This window comes from Kwoniella pini, chromosome 9 (assembly GCF_000512605.2).
Source record: "Kwoniella pini CBS 10737 chromosome 9, complete sequence".
NCBI classification, from domain to species: Eukaryota; Fungi; Basidiomycota; class Tremellomycetes; order Tremellales; family Cryptococcaceae; genus Kwoniella; species Kwoniella pini.
This window is the reverse complement of record NC_091724.1, coordinates 17980-31594: the sequence shown is the minus strand read 5'-3', so window position 1 is coordinate 31594 and position 13615 is coordinate 17980. Positions and strand designations below refer to the sequence as shown.

Genomic DNA, 13615 nt, shown 5'->3' with positions numbered 1-13615 from the left:
ACATTAGAGTCGACCAGTAAGAAATCGGAAGACCGCCAGGAGTTGTTTCATAGTTTTGATGATATGTATAAAAGGCATAATGAACACCAGTCGAGGAGGGTCCAGCGACATCTTTATTTCAGCGTACTACCGCCTACTGATACAAGACCAACCAGAATGACCGCCAACTTAAAGGTGAGCGTTTTGAAATAACAAGCAACAAGGTAAGATTGACCAACCGGTGGATACAGAACGAGGTCATAGACCAAAAACACTTCGATTCTGAAGCGGCAAACGAGCGGACGGTCGAGGTCGCGCGATTCGAAAACGGAGACATCCCCGCGCTCGATCCAGTCGAGGAGGGGAAGCTTCTCCGGAAGGTCAGTGAGGATCATCTGGTCCGCATACATGACAGCGCTGATCTCCTTATGAAATATAGCTGGATACTGTAAGTGTTGTAGCTACAGTCACGTTACAACTCTGACTCGCATGTCACAGTATGTCATAAGCATCCTTGGTATTCTCTATCTGCTGTCCTTCTTGGACCGATCCAAGTGAGTCCAAACCGTAAAGGCAGAGGCACTTCTCTGACTGAATTACTGCCAGTATCGGAAACGCAAATGTCGCTGGTATGTCTGTGGATCTCGGTTTGGTAGGCAACCAATTTGGGACTTGTGTCTCTATCGTCTGTGAGTACAATGGAATGACCGGATTGTCACATCGCTCACATCATATTTCGCAACAGATGCTACCTATGTGACCTTTGAGCCTGTCTGTAAGTTCTTAATTTGAGTCGTCTCAAGCGATCACGCTGACTTCCTTCTTAGATGCCAATCTGTAAGTTGCGGCTGGCCAACACCAATGATTTCCTATAAATGGCGCAGCTGACCTCGATGCAAAGTTTGAAGATAATTACACCAAAAATTCTCCGTGAGTGAACAGTCGGGTGTAAAGCGAAGTATGTCGACTGAACTTGAGACGGCCGCAGTCTCCATATCTACTTTCTTCTGGGGATGTCTCACCATCGCAACCGCCTGGGCAACCAACTATCATGGTCTTGTCGCCATCCGGATATTGTTGGGGGCAACCGAGGCCGGCCTGTTCCCTTGTGTAAACAGTATGTGATCTCCCCTGATAGCATACGGATGTTATCGACATCGGCCTGACTATCTTCTCAGTGTATCTCTTGATGACTTATCGACGAGAGGAGATTGGCCGCAGGCTGTCTTTCATCTACGTATGCGCTGCGCTTTCGGGAGCATTTGGAGGTTTGCTTGCCTATGGTCTGACCCAGATCCATTCCTCAAAATTGGCCGGATGGCAAATCTTATACATCGTAGAAGGTTGTGTGTCAACCGCATTCGCCCCAGTCGCCTACTTTTTGGTGCCCAACAGAGTGGACGAGTCATGGTTCCTTAACGCGAAGGAGAAGGACATGTGTAGAACTCGTCTTCAAATCAACAGAAGATTCTACAACCCTGATGAGCACTTTGACTGGAAGCAAGTCAAGAGAGCTTTGGCGGATTGGAAGACTTGGTGCCAGTAAGTCCAGCTCTAACCGACCGAAAGATCACCACTGATGATGACACAACAGCGGTGTCAATCAATTCCTGATCGACATCACCTTGTACGCTTTCACCACTTTCATGCCCACCATCATCAAGGGCTTAGGTTATTCTTCTTACTATGCTCAACTCATGTGAGTGACACTACTGGAAGATCGGCCATAATGCTCATGTTGAACCTTTCATCCAGGACTGTTCCTGTCTATGTGGTCGCAGCCATTTCTTTCTTGATATTCGGCCACTTCTCTGACAAGTACAAGATGCGAAGCCCGTTCATCGTGCTTGCATGCTTGTTCATCATCGTTGGCTACGTAATTTTACTGGCTGTGCCCAAAGTCGGAGCTCGGTACTTCGGCTTATACCTCGTCGCTGTTGGACTTTACCCTACCACGGCACTCAATCTTGCATGGGTAAGCTTGACTCTCGAATAAAGATGTACACAGCTGACCCTGAGATACAGTGCTCTGGAAACGCTGCCGGACACTTCAAACGGGCTACTGCATCAGGTACTATGCAACTTATCGGTAACTGCGCTGGGGCTGCTATCGGATACATCTTCAATTCACAAACCGCACCACGATACTTCAAAGGACTTTACGTCGCCGTTGGGGCTACTGTCTTGTCTATTATCCTCACGATAGTTCAGGTGGGTCATTGTAGCCGTAATGATCCGAGACAAAAAGCTAAATGAACTATGGATGCAGGCTCTAATGATTAAACGAGAAAACGAGCGACGAGCCAAAATAGTTGCAGCTGGAGCCCAGGATCTGCCTGAATTAGGTGACGACAATGTTCACTGGACCTACTTCCTCTAGGGTCAGTTGTGCTTCCGATCTTCCCGTCGGTGTGATAGATGTGGTATAGATATTTGACAGGGCAGATGGAGAATTCCCGGTTGGAATTGTCGGGTATGGTAACTTGCTTTTGTATATACGTTCTTGTCCCGTTGAAAAGTTTTTGTACGCGATCAACCTCTGGTTGCTGCAATGCAGTCCTATTCCTCCATATCTATGAAGCATTCGGAGCCTTCTGCCTACTTAATGGAGCAATGAACATGATCGTGAAATTCTGCATCACATTGATCGCCACTTTTGCATGTTAATCTTTACTCTCGGTTATTCGTCAGAACCGCTTCGATCCGTTTGCAGCGCAAACCAATGTTATCTATCTTTCTTTCTTTTCATTCGTAATCCCAACTTTCCTATGTCTATGAAAGCATCATGTCAGCTGCTGACAACATACTTTCGTCATCCTCCACCGCTGCAAGCCAAAACAAACGCCAGAGCTCACCTCTCCGTGTCTCGCCGGTGGCCAGCACGTCCAGTCATCGAATACGGCAAGACTCAACCTCTTCACCGCCAGAATCATCCTCCGGACCCAAACAAAGGACGAGGATACAGCGCGCATGTGATGCTTGCCGCAATAAACGACTCAAGTAAGTGTCGTCACTACTATGCTAGCTTGCTGGCTGATTCGGGCGCAGATGTGAATATGAGAGGGGGTCATCCACTTGCATTCGTTGTCAGAAGTCCTCAGTACTTTGTCAAGCCATCCGACCTGCACCTACAGATGACCGACCTAGGGCCAAACGGCATAGATCCCAGAAAGTTTCCATGGAACGCAGGGATACTAGATCACCCACTCCTGAAGATGATGATTCGTCCGATGAAAGTCCATACAGCTCACAAGGCTTAGAACCCAGATTTCTTGGTGAGTTGCCTTTGAAAAGATCGCTTGCTTACCATTTCCAGGCTCCACCTCTCTGTCAGGTCTTACCGCTCTCACCCTCTCACTCTTGCCTAATAGTACTCGTAGCGATCTCAATAACCTCGACGACCGCTATGCTCACTTTCGTGTCGCTCTACGTTCTGATGATGAAGCAGTACTAGTTGGAAGAGGGGACATGGAGGATGATAGGACAAGGGTGAAAAAGAAGCAGCGGCTTAATGAAACCGTGAATGTGGTTGAGAATACTGGTCAAAGGCTAGGAGCTTCAGTGCTGAAGGAGGGTGTGATCCAATCTCGTGAGTGTATGCATGGTGCGGTACCATTGATCCAATGTCCTTACCTGCGATTGTAGTGATCCATTCTTACCGGTTGAACATTCTCCCTCTGTCTCCAATTTTATCTCTTGCGGAACTTTGCTCCATTGAACCTTCTTTAGGCTATGCTTTACAATCCGAACATATAGGACCACCCCCACCAAACCCCCTCCCCAAAAGCCTGACTAGGCTTGCCGTATGTACCCTTGCTGCTCTATCGCGACAGGTCCCTCGACATATCTATCATTCGCTATTCGCCCAACTGACAGCTACCTTGAACGGTGCGGAAGGATCAAGGTTAATGAGGACCAGCAGTCTGGGCAATGTGCAGGTGCTATTGCTGCTGTCTTCCAGCGCTGAAATGCATTCCTCAAATACCGATCAAGGCGGAGGATTGAGCTGGTTGAGATCAGGTTTGGCTATTCGAATGGCCCAGGATATCGTGAGTCATCTCACCATCGGCTCTTGCTGGATCCTGGGCTCTCACTAAAATCGTGTCTAGGGTCTTCATCGAGAAATCGCTCAAGACACCATACCCATGCAACAAATCAATCGCCGGCGTAGGGTATGGGCGGCATGTATCATTTCCGATCGATGGTATGCCATATCTTTCGGTCGACCCATGGCTATCAACCTATTTGATTGTGATGCCGCTGGACCTAGTATATATGCAGATGACATCGGGCATGGGGTGCGAGCAAAAGAGGCGCCTTATCAGGTGCATGCAGAGATGGCAAAGGTGAGTTTTCCTGGATCCGGTCGCGATCTGGCATTCGACGCTTATTGATGGCTTCTGTTGTAGCTGAGTATCCTGCTCGGCAGAGTCAGTGAGTTCCAGAGCTTCACCTCGATTATCATCGCGTAACTGATGAGCTGCAGTCCGATACACCTATAGCCCTCTCGGAATGGACATAACCATAGATGGGCAATTGCAGTCTCTGAGTGACGATCTGGCGACATGGCGTCATAATATACCAAACAGTCTGAGATTCGATCCCAACGTCAAAGGAGTCTTTCCAGGTCTCTTACATCTGCTTGCGACTTGTGTGGACGTGAGTTCCTTCGAGAATTTGAGCTCCATTTTATCCGCTGACTGAGAATCTAGTTTTTGTTTGTGAGTTTGTTGAATCTGCAAGAACTGGAATAAGCTCAGACTCTTGCTCTCAGCTCCGAGCATTCCTGAAACCTATCAAACCGATACCGTATCAGCTAGTATATAGACCAGAGGTCTCACAATGGCATGATATTGTATCTCATTCCGCTCAGGCCATCAAATGGTGTGCCGCTGAGGGAGCTTACTATCTCGATACCTGGTTTCCTGGTGAGTCGTCTCGTCTTCGTAAATTGCAGAATCGCTCACATCGTGCTGACCCGCCGACGCTAGTCATGTATTCACTTACTTGGTGTTTCATCGTACAATTACATTCTTATGTGGAACGACGCTCCCCGGAAACCATGGAATTGATCCAGATGGCCGAGTCCTCACTGCGTCAGTGGGCTGAAAACGTTGCAGACGAACCGAATTCGGATAATGCAATGCGTGTAAAGGTGAGCCTCAAAGCCAACCTCAAAGGACTGACCTTCCATAGGTTCTAGCTCTTGTCTCCTTGCTGTCATCTGCAGCGTCACGAATGAATGATCCGGCGAAGGAGACGAACAATACATCGAATCAGGTTGTAGTGCCATCATCAGCTTTTTCAGATTTCAGTGGTGAGATGAATCTATGCGACAAAGAACATCTAGCTTATGAATTATATCACCTTGAATAGGTTCACCCGTCGATCAATTTGGCTGGACTTCAATGATCAGTTCTAATACGCAGGGCTTAGGAAATCTCGCACAAGCCCCCCCGTCATTTGGGCACGATCTGACCATATTAAACCAATTGTTTTTTGGCCCACATGAAGGGTCATCATTCCAGTCTTAGCATGATTTCCTAAACGGCATCGCGCAAGCCGGACTGAATCTTCCTGAGTACGAGAACGGACCAAGCTGATCTTTATCGATCTTGGACAAGTCGTCGCCAGGCGAACAGAAGATCTCGCTTCCAAAAACAATTAAAATGGATGATCGGCGGGTCAACACATTTAACTCCCGCTTCTTCGGGAGGCGATCCCCGTGCGGGAGGCAATGTTGTACCCGATCCTCATATGACCCGTCTGTTTAGGACGCGGACCAGATACATGCGACATATTCCTATGCATGCATATGAACAATATCATTCTTGATGATCCGTGAAATGATAAGCATTCACCCATTCATGAAATCACATCGATAGCAAACATCATGACTCGCATCAACGGATACACCGAAGACGACATGCTCATCGCTTCTCGCCGCCGCTTGACAGCGATGAACAGACTTCATAGAGGCGAGACGATTTACGGTACTTTCATGATGTTGTCTTCAGCATGGACATCAAGGGTAGTTGCACAAGCGGGATGGGATGTAAGTGATCATATCTGCGGCATTCAGCTGAAGATTTCAGTATGTAATTGTAGATTGCGAACATGGTGAGTCCGTCACGGAGATGCACAAAACGCATTGGTTGACTGTTGGAATAGGTAACATCGGAGACAGTGAAATGCATGACAGTGTGAATGCTGTGGCTGACTGTGGTGTATCGCCCATTGTCAGAGTAAGAGGAATAGATCCGACATCGATCAAAAGAGCATTGGATACGGGTGCCCAGTAAGTTTGATATTCGAAAACAACAAATCGTAGACTGATCAAGACGAAAGTGGCCTGATGTTGCCAATGATCAATACTGCTGAACAAGCCAGACAAGTGGTGCGAGCATCTAAATTCCCTCCTATGGGCGTGAGAGGACAGGGGTCACCTTTTTCTGCCTCAGCGCATGGCCTTTCAACTCCCCAATATCTAAAATACGCCAACAAGAATCTCCTCACTATTATCCAGATCGAATCTCAAGAAGGTTTAGCCAATGTTGAGGAGATCTGTCAGGTCCCCGGTGTCGGTCAGTGCACAACCAATATAGCGCGAAGTTTCAGCTGATATGTCGTGTGTAGACGCTATATTTATCGGTCCAAATGATCTGAGCATGTCACTTCAATTCTACGCCCCACCAAAATGGGATGAGCCGGTCTTTTTGGCTGCGCTGAACAAGATACATTCGACTTGTAAGAAGCATGGAGTACCTGTAGGAATTCTTTACCCCAATGGCCCGTCCGCTGTTGCGAAGCAGAAACTTCAACACTTTGACATAGTCGCAGTGGGAGGTGATGTTAAGGCCTTGAATGGATGGATGGTCGACCAGCTCACTATTGCCAAAGCACCCCCAAGCCAATTCAACTATGACACTTACAACGAGATTGAACTTTCTATCCCTGACACGTGAGTGGTCCATTGGTGCAATGAGGCCAACGCTGATATCGGACGTAGCATGTTCGCCCTTAAAGCTAGATACGACGCCGATAAGAATGGGTCCAAGGTCAACTTGGCGCCAGGTACATATCGAGATCAAGACGGAAATCCCTGGGTTCTCCCTTCGGTTAGGAAAGCAACACAGCTGGTCATGAACTCGCCATCCTATAATCACGAGTATTTAGGTATTCAAGGTCATCAAGAGTTTCTGAAAGCTGCAGCTCAGCTTATTCTGGGCAAATGGTCGCCAGATATAGCTTCGCTTCACACTTCGGGCGGAACAGGTGCTTGCCATATGGGTGCCGTCCTACTGAAAAGATTGTTCAGAAACTCACCCAACCCACCTTCGATATACATTTCTGATCCATCATGGGAGAACCATCACAGTGTCTTCCGTCACGCTGGTCACCAGACGTCCTCTTATCCGATATACAACACCCAAGCCAAATCGCTTGATTTCAAAGCTATGAGGAACTTCGTTGCACAAGCGGATCCTAATAGTATCTTCGTGCTTCACGCTTGCGCACACAATCCAACTGGGTGTGACCCTTCACCGGAACAGTGGGACGAGCTGGCGCAACTCTTCAAGGAGAAAAGTCATATCGCATTCTTCGACTGTGCATATCAAGGATATGCATCAGGTGACCTTCAAGAAGATGTCTAGTAAGTCTCCGCCTTCCTGCAAACGGAAGCCAAATGGCTGAAGGAGTCCTTCCTGCTACAGCTCGATAGCTACTTTCAGTCGCCAAGGGGTGCAAATGCTTGTTGCTCAAAGTTTCTCCAAGAATGCAGGGATGTATGGCGAGAGACTTGGCGCTTTGCATATACCCTGTGACTCTGCAGATGCTGCAGCTAAAGTGGTTGATCTCTTGAAATACCTCAATCGAAGGGAAGTGTCCACAGCACCGAGATTTGCCTCTGATATCGTAAGTTGATCTGTCGTGGTCTTTGTTCCCAGCTGGATACTGACTATCATACCCAGATGACCAAGATCTTGACCAGTAATGATTTATATGAAGACTGGAAGGTCGATGTAGCGACGATGGCCGATCGAATGGCAGATATGAGGAAGCAATTAGTTGATCTATTGATTAGGATGAAGACTCCCGGTGATTGGAACCACATAACCGCGCAGAAAGGCATGTTCTCGTAAGTCCACCGCTTATGATCTGGCCATGTCCGATACATTATCTAAATGGATTCTAACAAACTCTTCAGGTACACCGGACTGAGCGCGAAACAATGTGAATACTTGACCGAGGACTGCCATATCTATCTGCCCCCCAGTGGTCGACTAAGGTGAGTCTCGTGTGGACAAGTCTTGCGCATTTGACTGAGAACGTTCATCTAGTCTGACGGGGTTGACTACGCACAACTTGGAGTATGTCGCGAAGTCCATTGATTTCGCAGTTCGGAACTTTTAGAGGAGTGTCCCGAAGCTACTTATGTTAGCGGTAATCAACGCTGTATAGCTAGATAGTTTCCTCTCATACCCTAGCATGTGATCGATCTTTTTCGATTTCGGCAAATGGATTAGACATTTTAAAGCAGCGAAATCGGGCCGTTTCCGTCCGGATCTCGATTATCCAATTTATGACGCGCATTTTTTTGTCACCATGGATCATTGCTACATATATATAACTGGTTGTGTTGTGATTCAAATAACTCACGCTCACTCTACGTGACAAATTGTTTTACACTATGAGGATCGTATTCACTGGAGGATCCGGCAAAGCAGGCAAACATGCCATCCCATACCTTCTATCGCAAGGACATAAAGTTTTGAATCTAGATCTAGTCCCTCTCGACAATCCAGATGTCTACACTCTCAAGACCGATCTGACCGACTCGGGACAAGTGTTCAACGCGTTCACATCGCATTTCAACATGTCCGAATACTCTCTACCTCATCCTCCTCCACTACCAGACGCAGTAGTCCACTTTGCAGCATACGCTAGAAATCTATTGGTACCAGATAGTGAAATGTTCGCATCAAACGTAAAGCAGACTTACAACGTGATCGAAGCGGCATGTAAATTAGGGATCAAGAAAGTGATTATAGCTAGTTCCGAGACGGTATATGGGGTGTGCTTTACACAAGGTGAATCGGATTATCATTCTTTCCCATTAGAAGAAGACTACGACTGTGATCCCGAGGATTCTTACGCTACCTCGAAATTATGCGGAGAAAGAATAGCTAGATCTTTCGCAAGACGATTTAAGGGGACTGATATCTTCGCGTTTAGAATTGGGAACGTGATAGAACCTCATGAGTACGCATTGAATTTCCCTAAATATCTCGCAGATCCACCAAGTAGAAAAAGAAATGCATGGAGTTATATAGATGCGAGGGATTTGGGTAAACTGTGTCACTGCGCCTTCAACACAAATGGGTTAGGTTTCCAAGTTTTCAATGCTACGAACAATACCATTACCTTGCGAGAGAAGACCAAGGATTTTTTGCAAAAAGAATCCCCCAACGTTAAGATCACTAGGGATCTGGAGGATTATGAAGCGCCATTGACAAATATCAAGGCAAGAAAATTGCTTGGCTTCGAAGAAGAGCACAATTGGAGAGACTATGTCAAGGAAGATTAAGCTTTTGTAACGGCGTGAGTTTGCATCGTTGAGAATAAGGTTCGTCCCGAAGCTGATGCGTTGAGTATTGATCCATAGATGCATTTTTTCCGACTATGAGCGGATCCACCGCTGTAGGCCTTGATTATCAAGCAAAGCATAGGGAAAGAACGACAGATTCGATCTATGTGCATGAATGGGTAGACACGAGCAAATCCTTTTATGATCACATCAAGCGAAGAACGCTTTTAACTGCTGCCAGGTGGTATTCTTTCCACTAATCTGTTCTTGTTCTTTGAGATAAGCCTGTCTTTCGGCATGAGTTACAGGCTTATCATCGACGATTACTCGACTGGCAACATCAGTCTTCTCGATAAGGTTATGAGATTTCCCGAAAATAAGGAGGGCGAAAAGGTACTCTTTATTTATCTGATATCGGATAGCGTCGTTTTCTGCGGCGCTGATTTCGGCCGAGGCTATACCAGTACAACCTGTTACGTTAAGTGGGGATTGAGACGGAAGAGCTCCGCAACCTTGAACCGCATTTGTTCAAGATATCGTTGTCTTCCAAGTTCACTCACACCTAGCACTATAAGCTTTGGTTGACGGTATCGGCAGCCAAACCGTGTCGAGGTGAGGCCAAGGCATATCAAACATTCTTTATATGCATAGGAGTTGACAAAGGACCGTATATCTGGATTGAAACGATCCGTATGGCAAACTTGCTGGAGGTTAGTCGGAAATCAAGATAAGTATTAGGAGAATTTTTCATTAGATAAATTGAGGGGCGAAGAAGGCACCACTCAATTGTTTTTTTAACCTTTTTATTTCTCTTTCATGTGGTGATATCTATTGAATCAAATCAATCCGGTTTTGCGACTCGATACTTCTTGAAGGATAGTCACTACTCTCCCTGTTGGACTGGCCAAAACCCTGAGTTCACGCGGTTTATGTACACGGAGCTGCAAGGTTAGACATGTGCCTGAGAATGTGAAACCATTTTCACATGAACATGTGTTCAGCTGGGTGTGATGGTATCCGAGGATCGAATTGAGCCAGAGCTCATCATGCAGAGATCGACAGCGTGGAATGAAAAAGCAAGCGGATCATCGTTCAAAGAAGGCTTAGCTCGCTGGGATCGAAATGCAGAAAGAACCCCTTCTCGTTTTTGGCTTGTCCACCTTCACAGGATCATATAATAATTGCTCCCTTTGTTCTCGCAAAATACTGTGTATGATCCAGCTATCGAGTTCAATCAACGGAGTCGTCACCAAACTTCTTCATTCTGACAAGTCACGATTAGTCTAGACAAATCCTACAATAGACCATGTCCCTTCGCCCCCACACCTATATCACCTCCTCTCTTACACCACCGACATACTCGCAATCCTTCCCTTCGCGGCCCAGATTACCTAGTATTGCCGAAGACAGACATCATGCTCAACTTGCTACATATAAGAAGACTTCGTCAAGATCCGCAAATTCAATCCGTCAAGCAAATTTGTTATCCGTATGGGCTTCAAACCCCCACATGAAAAAGTCTGAGGATGAGCTGGAAGACGGCGATGAGCAATCGAAATTGAAACGTAAAAGGTGGATACTGTTGAGTGGGATTGGCTTGGTGAAATCAGTTTCTCATCACAGAAGATGGTTATTATATGCCATAGGGCTGTTCCTGGTTTATCTGACATGCTTGCGGCCTCTTCTCACAAATCAACATGACAATAATCAAATACAAAATTTCCACCCCGAACAGCGAAGTTCTCCTTCACCGATATCGATCAAGCGATCCTCTAGCCGGTCCGCATTGCCCAGAGCACCTTTACCTCCAGCTATATTGGCCAAGAGGTCGTTGGAACATAAAGTAGCGGAGGATGGATTATTGAAGGTGAACCCCAAAAGTACGGTCCATCCTATACATCAGCTGATACGGGATGCGAGAGAGGGATGGGATAAGAAGGTGAATAGACAAAGTAAAACGTTATTAGAGGCTACGCAGGAATATCAGCGGAGGTATGCAAGGAAACCGCCCAAAGGGTTTGATTTGTGGTGGAATTACGTAGTGTGAGTTACATTTTTTATATTTCGCAAATTATATTGCTGTTGCTGCTGCAACATATGATCCTAACGCTTACTGTTGTCATCAGTGACAACGACATCCCCCTTCCAGACGAATATGATCAAATCCACAAAGACCTCCTTCCATTTCAAGCTCTATCTTCCAAGGATCTCAATAATCGCATCAAACAAGCATCCCAGCTGCCCGATACGTACACACTGCGTATCAAGAGAGGCTCAATCAGGACCAACATCTTCTATTCCTCCGACATACACGGCGCGGACGAGAGGTTGGAACAACAGACCGAGCTATTGAAACCCATCGCCAAATTCCTACCAGATTTGCAAGCTATCTGGTCAGTACATGACACACCTCGCACAATCATCAGCTGGGATTACAGAAGAGAATTGGCAGAACATGTTGAAGATGGAGAATGGTTTGATGAAGAAGAAGAGATAGATCTAACACTCTCAGGATGGTCTTCAGCTTGTCCACCTAGATCACCCATAAAATCCATCGATTCCTTATCATCGATTTCTAACTGGATGCCTAATACTTCGCTCTCGCACAAAGCGTTTATTTCTTCCCATTCAAAATCGATGGATCTGTGTTCACATCCAGATATGATACCCATTCACGGAGCTGTAGCGGGCAAATCCCCAAGGGCGAATCATTTGACACCTATCTTCACGTTATCAAAAACCGCTTTGCATGCCGATATCTTAGGTGTACCCGTGGAACAATGGACCAAGGGTCCCAGCATCGATATTCCATTTGAAGACAAAAAGATAGATAGATTGTTGTGGCGAGGAAGTAACACCGGTACAGAATATAATGTTGAGACCCCTTGGAGAAATTCTCATAGAACAAGGCTAATTTCCTTGACGAATTTTGCGGATCAAGAGGATACCGAAGACAATTTAGGTATTGATTATATACCCCCACCCAAAGCGATGAGAATGAAGACTCCGCTTGAAAAATTAGTGAAAAAGGGGAACTTGGGAGATTGGAATGACAATACTATGGATCTAGCATTTACAGGTGGTCCGATACGTGAGTTACTTGACTTCTTTCAATTTACCAATCATTACACGTCCAGTTGGCCTGAGATCTGCCTTGAACAATGGTCAATACTGATACGCCGAGTGCCATTGATAGAATGCAACGTCGATGATGGTACTTGTGATGATTTGATGGCAGATTTTGCTTGGGCTGATCAGATGACTCATGAGGATGAAGGGAATTATAAATATATTATCGACGTGTGAGTACCTTATGCCCCCGAAAGTGGGTATCTAAGTGTGCAACTAACAAGATTTATCATCTCCACAGTGATGGGAACGCCTGGTCAGCTAGATTCAAGAGGTTGTTGACTTCTGGCTCTTTGGTCCTGAAAGCAACAATTATGCGTAAGTGACTCTTACCAATTCGAGACCGTCCTTCTCCGTACCCATCGAACGCCGTATGCCTCCACAACCCTCGATCTGGGTTGATTTGTCTTTCACTTGAACAGCTGAATGGTGGAATGATCGAATTCAGCCATGGGTACATTATGTACCTATTCAAATGGACTATTCTGATCTCTACGATGTCATGGCATTTGTGAGTAGTTAATCCATACGATGAAATGATCAAATCGAACATCGCTGAAGACGAATGGTCAATAGTTCCAAGGTTTACCTTCGATGCCTGGGGAATCGGCTCTAGCACGAGATATAGCCAATGCAGGCAAGAATTGGTCTCTTACCCACTGGAGAAAGGAGGATATGATAGCGTATATGTTTAGGCTGTACCTTGAGTGGGGAAGATTGGTGGCTGATCAGAGGATCAGTATGAACTTTGAATATGATGAGGATATGGAGAGAAGAAGGGACAGAGAAGCCGTTGATCAATGAGAGTGAGCATACTGTATATTGCATTCTTAATCAGGATGGGATTCAATTTGTACGGTATATAGATGATAATGTATTTGGCCTGATATATACAAATTAGTTCAGTGTTTGCCCGGA

General features: G+C 46.1%; 6 protein-coding genes across 6 annotated transcripts; 5 read left to right on the top strand and 1 right to left on the bottom strand.

Annotated features, from left to right (window-relative positions):
• Nucleotides 1-156: 156 nt before the first annotated feature.
• Nucleotides 157-2359, top strand: I206_106309 (uncharacterized protein; the record flags this gene model as incomplete). The annotated part of the gene is made up of 14 exons (XM_019158805.1): nucleotides 157-174; nucleotides 231-359; nucleotides 419-427; nucleotides 478-533; nucleotides 586-668; nucleotides 725-754; nucleotides 807-816; nucleotides 881-909; nucleotides 968-1096; nucleotides 1158-1521; nucleotides 1574-1678; nucleotides 1735-1954; nucleotides 2005-2190; nucleotides 2249-2359. 14 exons carry the CDS (start codon nucleotides 157-159, stop codon nucleotides 2357-2359), a joined length of 1479 nt encoding a protein of 492 aa, XP_019007943.1.
• Nucleotides 2360-2764: 405 nt separating this feature from the next.
• I206_106308 (uncharacterized protein) lies at nucleotides 2765-5582 on the top strand (the record flags this gene model as incomplete). The annotated part of the gene is made up of 13 exons (XM_019158804.2): nucleotides 2765-2979; nucleotides 3028-3254; nucleotides 3296-3568; nucleotides 3625-4028; nucleotides 4089-4325; nucleotides 4389-4413; nucleotides 4466-4638; nucleotides 4692-4700; nucleotides 4754-4907; nucleotides 4971-5128; nucleotides 5176-5296; nucleotides 5356-5437; nucleotides 5579-5582. 13 exons carry the CDS (start codon nucleotides 2765-2767, stop codon nucleotides 5580-5582), a joined length of 2082 nt encoding a protein of 693 aa, XP_019007942.2.
• A 290-nt stretch (nucleotides 5583-5872) lies between these two features.
• On the top strand, nucleotides 5873-8394 carry I206_106307 (uncharacterized protein; the record flags this gene model as incomplete). Its single annotated transcript, XM_070203292.1, has 10 exons — nucleotides 5873-6038; nucleotides 6088-6099; nucleotides 6151-6277; nucleotides 6328-6563; nucleotides 6616-6940; nucleotides 6989-7633; nucleotides 7695-7896; nucleotides 7953-8119; nucleotides 8189-8269; nucleotides 8322-8394. 10 exons carry the CDS (start codon nucleotides 5873-5875, stop codon nucleotides 8392-8394), a joined length of 2034 nt encoding a protein of 677 aa, XP_070059393.1.
• A 277-nt stretch (nucleotides 8395-8671) lies between these two features.
• On the top strand, nucleotides 8672-9568 carry I206_106306 (uncharacterized protein; the record flags this gene model as incomplete). The annotated part of the gene is made up of 1 exon (XM_019158802.1): nucleotides 8672-9568. The coding sequence occupies one exon, from the start codon at nucleotides 8672-8674 to the stop codon at nucleotides 9566-9568; it is 897 nt and encodes a 298-aa protein (XP_019007940.1).
• A 210-nt stretch (nucleotides 9569-9778) lies between these two features.
• On the bottom strand, nucleotides 9779-10204 carry I206_106305 (uncharacterized protein; the record flags this gene model as incomplete). Its single annotated transcript, XM_019158801.1, has 2 exons — nucleotides 9779-10080; nucleotides 10129-10204. The coding sequence occupies 2 exons, from the start codon at nucleotides 10202-10204 to the stop codon at nucleotides 9779-9781; spliced, it is 378 nt and encodes a 125-aa protein (XP_019007939.1).
• Nucleotides 10205-10874: 670 nt separating this feature from the next.
• On the top strand, nucleotides 10875-13501 carry I206_106304 (uncharacterized protein; the record flags this gene model as incomplete). The annotated part of the gene is made up of 6 exons (XM_019158800.1): nucleotides 10875-11611; nucleotides 11695-12659; nucleotides 12765-12870; nucleotides 12939-13015; nucleotides 13120-13208; nucleotides 13274-13501. The coding sequence occupies 6 exons, from the start codon at nucleotides 10875-10877 to the stop codon at nucleotides 13499-13501; spliced, it is 2202 nt and encodes a 733-aa protein (XP_019007938.1).
• Between the last annotated feature and the right edge of the window lie 114 nt (nucleotides 13502-13615).